The 11,427-nt window shown below is 39.4% G+C and overlaps 1 protein-coding gene across 2 annotated transcripts in view; it reads left to right on the top strand.

Annotated features, from left to right (window-relative positions):
- The window catches only part of Klp98A (kinesin-like protein 98A), a 185,477-nt gene that overhangs the window by 125,402 nt on the left and 48,648 nt on the right, over window positions 1–11,427 (top strand). For both annotated transcript variants that reach the window (XM_070086369.1, XM_070086368.1), the window contains exon 20: window positions 7,384–7,486. In XM_070086369.1, coding sequence (XP_069942470.1) covers window positions 7,384–7,486 — 103 coding nt within the window. The remainder of the gene's footprint in view (window positions 1–7,383; window positions 7,487–11,427) is intronic.

The following is an 11,427-nucleotide window of genomic DNA, read 5'->3' as shown; positions in this document are numbered from 1 at the left end:
CGTATAAATACGTCAGAAACATTGGGTCGTAAGACGTATTTATACGTCGGAAACAGTCAAAGGGTTAATGTCCCTCTTAATGTCAATATACTGATTCATAAGATGACCCTCACCTCTTTTGATACGCCTATAAATTCCTTTCTTATGCCCTAGTAGATATTTGAGCCTATTATTCATCCATTTTGCGTCATTTCTATTTGATCTAATTTCTTTATATGGGATAAACGTTCTTTGAGCAGCATGTATAGTGTTCAGAAAACTGTCATATTGATAGCTCACTTCGTTACCCTAGTCAACAGATGATAAGTGTTCTCTAAGCCCATCGTAATCTGCTAAGCGAAAATCTGGGACTGTTACTGAGTTATCGCTACTATCGTACTCCCATTCAATGCTAAATGTAATTGATTTGTGGTCGCTAGCACCCAGTTCCTCTGAAATTTCTAAATTATTAACAAGGGATTCATTGTTTGCCATAACTAAGTCAAGCAGGTTATTTCCCCTTGTAGGTTCTGTCACAAACTGCTTCAAAAAACAATCCTGAACTACTTCTAAGAAGTCGTATGATTCTAAATTCCCAGTCAAGAAATTCCAATCAATATGACTAAAGTTAAAGTCTCCTAGAATTACTACATTATCCTGCCTTGTGGCCTTAACAATTTCCTCCCATAGTAGTCTCCCTTGGTCCCTATCTAAGTTTGGGGGACGGTATATCACTCCTAAAATCAGTTTTTCATGCCCCTCTGAAAATTCTATCCAAACAGACTCTGTATGTGTTACTTCAGACTTAATACCCGTTTTTATGCAACAGTTCAAGCGATCTCGGACATACAATGCCACCCCACCCCCCTTCCCGATACTTCTATCTACTTGGAACAATTTAAAACCTTGAATATGATATTCCGCAGGCATGTCCCGACTTTTGGAATTAAACCACGTCTCAGTTAAGGCAAATACATCAATGTTACCTGCACTGGCAACTAATCTCAACTCGTCCATCTTATTCCTAGCACTACGGCAATTAGCATAATAAACATTGAAAGACTCTCCTTTCTCTTTACCCTTCCTGCTCATTTCTGTTTTTCTACTAAACCTATTACTGTCCTTATCACCCAAAATCCCTGACTTTTCAATATCTACCTCGTTCTGCTTATTACTAGTTCCCCTAGAACTCGTAATATTACTACACTGGGACTTCACTGTTTTCCTGCCAAAACCCATACCACTAACTATTCCTAGTTTAAAGTCCTAACTGCTCCCTCCACTGCAGTTGCCAGTGCTACCACCCCAGACCTAGATAAGTGAACCCCATCCCTGGCATACATGTCATTTCTGCCATAGAAGAGGTCCCAGTTGTCAATGAATGTTACCGCATTTTCCTTACAGTATTTGTCCAGCCAGCAATTGACACCAGTTGCCCTCTCCTTGGCAAAACACCACATATGACAGGGTTCCCACCCTTACTCCTAATTATTTCTATTGCTGACCTATACCTGCTAATCAGGTCTTCACTCCTACGTCTGCCAACATCGTTGCCTCCAGCACTGAGACAGATAATAGGATTGCTCCCATTACCTCTCATGATGTCATCCAGATAGCTAACAATATCTTCCATCCCAGCCCCAGGAAAGCAAACTCTCTGTCTCCTACTCCTGTCCTTCAAGCAGAACGCCCTATCCATATACCTAACTTGGCTATCCCCCACAACAACAATATTCTTACCTTCCTTGGTGACGTTCGTCATGATGTTCCCAGTAGTCGACTCACATTCGTCGGTTAGCACTGAGAATGTATTAGATGTTTCCACAACAGTTTCCACAGCAGTCCCTTTCTTCTTCATCGTTTCTACCTTTCCATTCGTCTTCTTGATCGTCAACTTCGTTCCCTGCTGTCTAGCCACTGACCGGTTTCCCTTCTTGACCTGAGGACTCAAAACAGGAGGACTACTACGAATCTTCTTGTTTTCCTCAGTCAGTCGCCGAATCTCCACCTTCGCCAACCTCAATTCTTCCTTAAGCTGTTGGTAAAGTTGCTCGATGGAGGGCATCTTGCTTCAATTCGTAGAGAGCGCGCAAACAGGTCTTCACAGTGCTAAGTACACGTCAACACTGCGCAAAAGCCAACTCAATCAGGAGCTACTGCGCAGCACGTCCGCACAGCCCAATAGTGGCCTCTTCACTGGCCACTACTGGGCCACTCTCCCTGAACCATGAGCTTTATCATACCTCTGCTTAACCCCTTGTCTGTAGCAACCCCCTATCCTGAGGTGTCTCCTGGTGTTGCAAAATTTAAAAAAAAAAAAATTTTTTCTTATGAAATGATAGAGAATCTTTTCCCGATTGTAAAGACACCAAAAAAACGAAATTTGATGGAAAACTGTTGGAATTACGCGCTCATGAAGGTAGCGACCTCGGCGATATTTACAAATCAGCAATTTTACCCAATTTGAGCCCTATTTTTGGCTAATTCCATTGTTCCAGTCGACCAAACTCATAGCAATTTCTTTAGAACTTTGTTTTTTTTTCTATCAATTGAGTACAAGAAACTGCCCATTTACCGATTTCAACTACCCAATAACGTGGTCAGAAATTTGCAATTTGGCCAATTTCACGAAATTTAAAAAATATGACAATTTCAAAATAAGATCCAGAATGAACAGTGCAGACATTCCTGGCTCTAAAATAAAATTTTCTTTGTTCATCAGTCACATCTCCAGGCCCCTCTGATATTACTCTTGCTTTCTATTTTGAATTTTTATTCAAACAAAAAATAGAAGATTTACTATTATGCAGACTACTGGAATACTGTAATAATTGTACAAATAATGTCAACCCATTCATGACTGCATATTAGAATGGCTAGTTAGACATTTATTGGACAATGACATCATTTGTTTACTTTTGAACATCGGCAAAAATCAAACATTTCCCCTACTTTGAGCTCCATTTCCAGGTTCTTTTTATAGTAAAACCAATCAAATTCACCTCTGTTTCTATAATATGTTCTCCATTCTATCAAATGAGATGAAGAAAACGAGAATACAACCATAAATACTGTACAAAAATAGACCACAAAGTCGACATTTTAATGAAAAAAAACGGTCAGAGTTTTTTTTTTTCTCATTATGCACTGCGTGCTGCAGGATTTCTTTTATATGGTGCACACTGTCCACACACACCCATTCTCTCACATGTGGGCCTACCAGCTTTCTCCTGCTTTATTTGAAACCGCTAGAATTTATGAGTATACATGTATATACGTACGTCAAACACGGTGGCTTGTAAGATGTATATATATGACCGAAACAGCCAAAGTGTTAAAGCCGTGAATGGATTCTGCCTCCACTACATCGCTTTCCAAATTATTCCACTTCCTGACTACTCTGTGACTGAAGAAATACTTCCTAACATCCCCGTGATTCATCTGTGTCTTCAACTTCCAACTGTGTCCCCTTGTTGTTGTGTCCCATCTCTGGAACATTCTGTCTTTGTCCACCTTGTCAATTCCTCTCAGTATTTTATATGTTGTTATCATGTCCCCCCTATCTCTCCTGTCCTCCAGTGTGTTGTGTTGTGTGTGTGTGTGTGTTTGTATTGTGTGTGTGTGCACGTGCATGTGTGTGCGCGTGTGCACGAGTGTACGTACATACTTACCTATTTGTACTTGCCTATTTGTGGTTGCAGGGGTCGAGTCTTAGTCCTTGGCCCCCATACATGTGCATGTGTGTGCACATGCATGTGTGCTTGTCAGTATGTACATGTACAGTGGAACCTCTACTTGCGAACGTGTCCACGTGCGAGTTTTTCCAAATACGAGCAGTCGATGGGTCGATTTTTTGCTTCCATACGCGTGCAAAATTTCCACAAGCGAGCAGACCTCCAGGCAGGTTCCTTGACACTGTTGAGGGGATCTTGCTCTTGATCTCGGGAATTGTATCTCATTTGTTTGTTGGACTACCTTATTGAAACTTGGGCAATATATGATGGAAAGATGCTTCTTAATGTACACCAAAAATGAAAGAAATCTAAGCATAAATAATGGAGTTCACTTCTCAGCAATTAGCCACCCCTTAGTTGTAATTTCGAATGGTTTTTATGGTTGTATTCTTGTTTTTTTGTGTCATTTGATAGAATGGAAGATAAATTACAGAAATAGATATGATTCTGATTGCTTTCACAACGAAAAGTACCTTGAAATAGAGCTCAACCTAGGAGAAATGGTCCATTGCTTGGCTGTTTCAGTGTAAACAAATGACGTCACTGTCCATTCCAATATGCAGTCGTGAATGGGTTGACATATTTATACAATTATTGCAATAGGGAATAATAGTAAATCTTACATTTTTTGTGTGAATAAAAATTACAAATAATTTAAATTATAATAATAATAATAATAATAACAATAATAATAATAATAATAATTTTTTTTTATTTTTATTACCACACTGGCCGATTCCCACCAAGGCAGGGTGGCCCGAAAAAGAAAAACTTTCACCATCATTCACTCCATCACTGTCTTGCCAGAAGGGTGCTTTACACTACAGTTTTTAAACTGCAACATAAACAGCTCTCCTTCAGAGTGCAGGCACTGTACTTCCCATCTCCAGGACTCAAGTCCGGCCTGCCTGTTTCCCTGAACCCCTTCATAAATGTTACTTTGCTCACACTCCAAGAGCACGTCAAGTATTAAAAACCATCTGTCTCCATTCACTCCTATCAAACACGCTCACGCATGCCTGCTGGAAGTCCAATCCCCTCGCACACAAAACCTCCTTTACCCCCTCCCTCTAATCTTTCCTAGGCCGACCCCTACCCCGCCTTCCTTCCACTACAGACTGATACACTCTTGAAGTCATTCTGTTTCGCTCCATTCTCTCTACATGTCCGAACCACCTCAACAACCCTTCCTCAGCCCTCTGGACAACAGTTTTGGTAATCCTGCACCTCCTCCTAACTTCCAAACTACGAATTCTCTGCATTATATTCACACCACACATTGCCCTCAGACATGACATCTCCACTGCCTCCAGCCTTCTCCTCGCTGCAACATTCATCACCCATGCTTCAAACCCATATAAGAGCGTTGGTAAAACTATACTCTCATACATTCCCCTCTTTGCCTCCAAGGACAAAGTTCTTTGTCTCCACAGACTCCTAAGTGCACCGCTCACCCTTTTCCCCTCATCAATTCTATGATTCACCTCATCATTCATAGACCCATCCACTGACACGTCCACTCCCAAATATCTGAATACATTCACCTCCTCCATACTCTCTCCCTCCAATCTGATATCCAATCTTTCATCACCTAATCTTTTTGTTATCCTCATAACCTTACTCTTTCCTGTATTCACTTTTAATTTTCTTCTTTTGCACACCCTACCAAATTCATCCACCAATCTCTGCAACTTCTCTTCAGAATCTCCCACGAGCACAGTGTCATCAGCAAAGAGCAACTGTGACAACTCCCACTTTATGTGTGATTCTTTATCTTTTAACTCCACGCCTCTTGCCAAGACCCTCGCATTTACTTCTCTTACAACCCCATCTATAAATATATTAAACAACCACGGTGACATCACACATCCTTGTCTAAGGCCTACTTTTACTGGGAAATAATTTCCCTCTTTCCTACATACTCTAACTTGAGTCTCACTATCCTCGTAAAAACTCTTCACTGCTTTCAGTAACCTACCTCCTACACCATACACCTGTAACATCTGCCACATTGCCCCCCTATCCACCCTGTCATACGCCTTTTCCAAATCCATAAATGCCACAAAGACCTCTTTAGCCTTATCTAAATACTGTTCACTTATATGTTTCACTGTAAACACCTGGTCCACACACCCCCTACCTTTCCCAAAGCCTCCTTGTTCATCTGCTATCCTATTCTCCGTCTTAATAATAATATGTGTAATAATAATATGAATAATAACAATACTTGTAATAATAATAATAATAATAGTATAATACAATAATAATAATAATAATAATAATAATATAATATGTAAAATAATAATACATCTTTAATAATAATGTACTACATATAATAATTATAATAATAGATGGCTTCAAAAGGCCGCCACTAGATGGCAGTGTTTATCACAACAAAGAGGGAGCGGTTGTGGCCGCCTCCACCTGTTACATAATGACATATTTTATTCATTCTAGAGTATATATCGTGTTTCTATGTTATTCATATTGTTTGTTATGTCATACTAGATGAACTGTGATAGATAAATAAGCCGTATAGATGATATTAGCAAAATTATTCATGAAGTATTTTGCCCGGTCTCCAGACAAGCTCTCGTTCACCGCCGACACCGCCCATACCACTACATGAATGACATATTTTATTCATTTTAGAGTATATATCAGGTTTCTATGTTATTTATATTGTTTATTATGTCATGTTAGATGAAGTGAGATAGATAAATAAGCCGTAGAGTTGATATTAGCGAAATTATTGAAGTACAGAATTACACTGGAATGGATTAATTGCATTTCAGTTAATTTAAATGAGGAAAATTGATTCTGCAAACGAGCAAATCCAGTTACGAGCAAGGTCATGGAACGGATTAAACTCGCAAGTAGAGGTTCCACTGTATTTTTGTATGTGTGTGTACGTGTACTTATGCATATGTGTTCTTTGGTATGCATATATGTGTGCATGTATGTGTGTTATTGTCTTAGTTTGTGTGCAAGTTTTGTGTGCATGCATTAGTATGTGTGTTAGCATATATGTGTGTGTATTTTTTCTTTTTTTTTTTTAGCTCAGTGGCCATTTCCCACCGAGGCAGGGTGACCCAGAAATGAAGAAACACTTTCACCATCATTCACTCTATCACTGTCTTGCCAGAGGCACACTAATACTACAGTTCAGATGCCCCTCCAAACTGTAATATTCCTACACCTCCTTCAGAGTGCAGGCACTGTACTTCTCACATCTAGGACTCAAGTCTGGCTAACCAGTTTCCCTGAATCCCTTCATAAATGTTACCTTTTTTCACACTCCAGTATCACATCCAGCCATATAAAGCACTTGCTTTGTGTCCTGGAGGTGGGAAGTACAGTGCCTGCACTCTGATGGGATGAAAAGATCGCAGTTTGAAGGAGCATGAGTTACAGTGTTGGCTTGCCCCTGACAAGACAGTGATAGAGTGAGTGATGGTGAAATTGTTCTTTCTTTCTCGGATCACCTTACTTTGGTGGGAGATAGCCGGTGTGTTAAAAAAATAAGGAATATTTTTGTGTTTGCTTAGGCTTATTGCATTAAATCTTAAAAATATATTTATGTATCATTATTTTCTGTCATTTTAACCTTAAAATAACAGTTTGTTTTATTAAACATGTTGCTAGTTCTGTAGTTTATTTTTGTCCTCAGGCTGGCTATGATATGGAAGGGGAAATTGGAAACCGACTATATCAAAGTGCCACGTCTGCAGATGATCTGCTACTCACACCTGCTCCTATGCAGTCACCTTTAAGTAACTATCTGCATTATCAAATGTACTCTATTTAAGTATTAAGAGCTTTTTTTACAAAGCCAAAATGAAATGAGCATTGTCAAAAATCTGTGACTGTGCAAATTATTCAGAGACCTTTCAATAAAAACTGTGAGTAACTGAAATAGATGACTTTACTATATCATAAATTTGCAGGCAGCACTTATTTGTTTAATAAGATGGGCTAGTGAGAGTATAGGCAGTGAGGCTGAAGAGGTATGGGATAGATTTAAGAATGTAGTGTTAGTGTTCAGCAGAAGTTTGTGGTTACAGGAAAGTGGGTGTGGGAGGGAAGAAGAGCAATAGGTGGAATGATGAGGTGAAGAGAGTAGTAAGAGAGAAAAAGTTAGCATATGAGAGGTTGTTACAAAGTAGGGAGGAGTATATGGAGAGGTTTTTACGAAGGAGGGAAGAGTATATGGAGAGGTTAAGAGAGTGGTGACGGTATGTAAAAGGAGATAAAATGACGGTGGGTGAGATACTATCAACAAATTTTGCTGAGAATAAGAAAAAGTTTTGGAGTGAGATTAATAAGAAAGCCTAGGGAACAAATGGATTTGACAGTTTAAAATAGGAGAGGGCATTTATTAGATAGAGAGTTGGAAGATGGAGGGAATATTTTGAGGAACTGTTTTGTGTCAATGAAGATAGGGAAACTGTGATTTTGTGCATTGGGCAGGGAGGTATAACATCTAGTAGGAGTGAGGAAGAGCAAGTTGTGTGTGTGGAAAGTGCATGGGGGAGTGGGTAAAAGGAAATGTGGTAAAGCAGCTGGGATTGATGGGTTAAAGACAAAAAGGTTAAAAGCAGGTGGGAATATAGTTTTAGAATTTTGGTGATTTTATTTAACCCCTTAACTGTTCAAATGTAGATCTGTGTTCTTACCGCTAGCACTCCAAATGTAGATAAGTGTTATATTTTCCCTGATTCCAAATTTGGCACAATTGGCCTGAGATGCCTGGCCAGTATAGAATGGGTCTTAACACTCAGTATTTGCAGTATTAAAAGAATCTGGGACCACTTAGTACCTTGAGGGAGCACCAGTTCAATTGAGCACCAGCTAGAGCAAACAGCATGGCAAACACCAGAGATTCACTGATGTTGTGTCATATTAACACTCCCCTTTTAAGAGGAAAGTGATGTTGACCCTGAATTTAGTGGCTTTGAGATGGATGTGGCCACAAGTGGCCAAGGAAATATCAAAAACCTCGATAACTCATGTGCAACATTTGTGCAACATCCTCTCAATTTTGATACCACTGGTAGTGTCATCCTGCCAGAATGTCCTATAACCTATGCCCTAAGTAAAGAGAAACACTTCTGGAACATGTGTAATACGTGTTCGGCAGGCCGGTTGGCTGGGTGGCTGGCCGGCAGCTGGGTGGGTGTCTCTGTCTATCTCTGTCTCTGTCTATCTGTCTCACAGGTACACATTAATACAGTTATTAAACATAGTGTACATTGAAGATTGAGACACTTATGCAATAACCTAGGATAACCCAAAAAAAAAATCCAGACATAAGATATAAGGCATAATAAGCATGACTGGCAAGCAGTACGCATTTTCACTTGTTCAGGAATCAAATGTGATGACCCTGCATCATGTGTAATACCTGTTGGTTCATGAGTGGCTCTCTGTCTGAGACAGACAGAGACAAGCAGACAGAGAGACAGGAAGACAGACAAAGACAGATAAGCAGACACACACTGAGACAGAGCTAGACAGACAGATAGACAGACATGTTTGTGTAACAGTGAAAACAAATAAAGCCAAGGCAGTGCACGAACATCAAATATCACACCACTGCTGCACTATCGGCAGTGGAACGACACTCGTCTCTGAATTTTCAGCATAATATTTACACATTGCCCTTAGACAGGACATCTCCACTGCCTCCAGCCGCCTCCTTACTGCAGCATTTACATATACAGTGGAACCTCTACTTGCGAGCGTGTCCACGTGCAAGTTTTTCCAAATACGAGCAGTCGATGGGTCGATTTTTTGCTTCCATAAGCGAACAGACCTCAAGACAGGTTCCTTGACACTGGTGAGGGGCTCTTGCTCTTGATCTTGGGAATTGTATCTCATTTGTTTGTTGGACTATCTTATTGAAACTTGGGCAATGTATGATGGAAAGATGCTTCTTAACGTACACCAAAAATGAAAGAAATCTAAGCATAAATAAAGGAGTTCACTTATCAGCAATTAGCCACCCCTTAGTGGTAATTTCGAATGATTTTATGGTTCTATTCTCGTTTTTTTATCTTATTTCATGGAATGGAAGATATATTACAGAAATAGATATAATTTTGATTGCTTTCACGACGAAAGTGCCTTGAAATTGAGCTCATCCTATGAGAAATGGTCCATTACTTGGCTGTTTCAGTGTAAACAAATGACGTCACTGTCCATTCCAATATGCAATCGTGAATGGGTTGACATTATTTATACAATTACTGCAATAAGGAATAACAGTAAATATTATATTTTTTGTGTGAATAAGAATTACGAATTATTTATATAATAATAATAATAATATGATATAGCACGTAATGAAAGTAGCTTATTAGATTACGTATTGGTGGATAAAACGTTGATGGGTAGGCTCCACAATGTACATGTTTATAGAGGGGCAACTGATATATTGGATCATTATTTAGTTGTAGCTACAGTTACAGTAAGAGGTAGATGGGACAAGAGGAAAATGACAACAACAAGTAAGAGGGAGGTGAAAGTATATAAACTAAGGGAGGAGGAAGTTCAGGTGAGATATAAGCAACTATTGGCAGAAAGGTTGGCTGGTGCAAGTATGAGTAGTGGGAAAGTTGAAGAGGGTTGGAATAGTTTTAAAAATGCAGTATTAGAATGTAGGGCAGAAGTTTATGGTTATAGGAGGGTGGGTGCAGGAGGAAAGAGGAGTGATTGGTGGAATGATGAAGTAAAGGGTGTGATAAAAGAGAAAAAGGTAGCTTATGAGAGGTTTTTACAAAGCAGAAGTGTTATAAGAAGAGTAGAGTATATGGAGAGTAAAAGAAAGGTGAAGAGAGTGGTGAGAGAGTGCAAAAGAAGAGCAGATGATAGAGTGGAATAGGCACTGTCAAGAAATTTTAATGAAAATATGAAAAAATTTTGGAGCAAGTTAAACAAGTTAAGAAAGCCTAGAGAATGAATGGATATGTAACTTAAAAACAGAGTAGGGGAGTTAGTCGATGGGGAGATGGAAGTATTAGGTAGATGGCGAGAATGTGAGGATGTGAGTGTGGAGGAGGTGCATGAGGCATTACGTAGAATGAAAGGGGGTAAAGCAGCTGGAACTGACGGGATCATGACAGAAATGTTAAAAGCAGGGGGGATATAGTGTTGGAGTGGTTGGTATTTTTGTTTAATAAATGTATGAAAAAGGGGAAGGTACCTAGGGATTGGCAGAGAGCATGTATAGTCCCTTTATATAAAGGGAAGGGGGACAAAAGAGATTGTAAAAATTATAGAGGAATAAGTTAACTGAGTATACCAGGAAAAGTGTACAGTAGGGTTATTATTGAAAGAATTAGAGGTAAGACAGAATGTAGGATTGCGGATGAGCAAGGAGGTTTTAGAGTGTGTAGGGGATGTGTAGATCAAGTCTTTACTTTGAAGCATATATGTGAACAGTATTTAGATAAAGGTAGGGAAGTTTTTATTGCATTTATGGATTTAGAAAAGGCATAATATGATAGAGTGGATAGGGGAGCAATGTGGCAGATGTTGCAAGTATATGGAATAGGTGGTAAGTTACTAAATGGTGTGAAGAGTTTTTATGAGGATAGTGAGGCTCAGGTTAGGGTGTGTAGAAGAGAGGGAGACTACTTCCCGGTAAAAGTAGGTCATAGACAGGGATGTGTAATGTCACCATGGTTGTTTAATGTATTTATAGATGGGGTTG

The sequence above is a fragment of the Cherax quadricarinatus genome, chromosome 18 (genome assembly GCF_038502225.1).
Source record: "Cherax quadricarinatus isolate ZL_2023a chromosome 18, ASM3850222v1, whole genome shotgun sequence".
In the NCBI taxonomy this organism is placed as follows: Eukaryota; Metazoa; Arthropoda; class Malacostraca; order Decapoda; family Parastacidae; genus Cherax; species Cherax quadricarinatus.
This window is presented reverse-complemented; position numbering and strand designations above follow the sequence as displayed.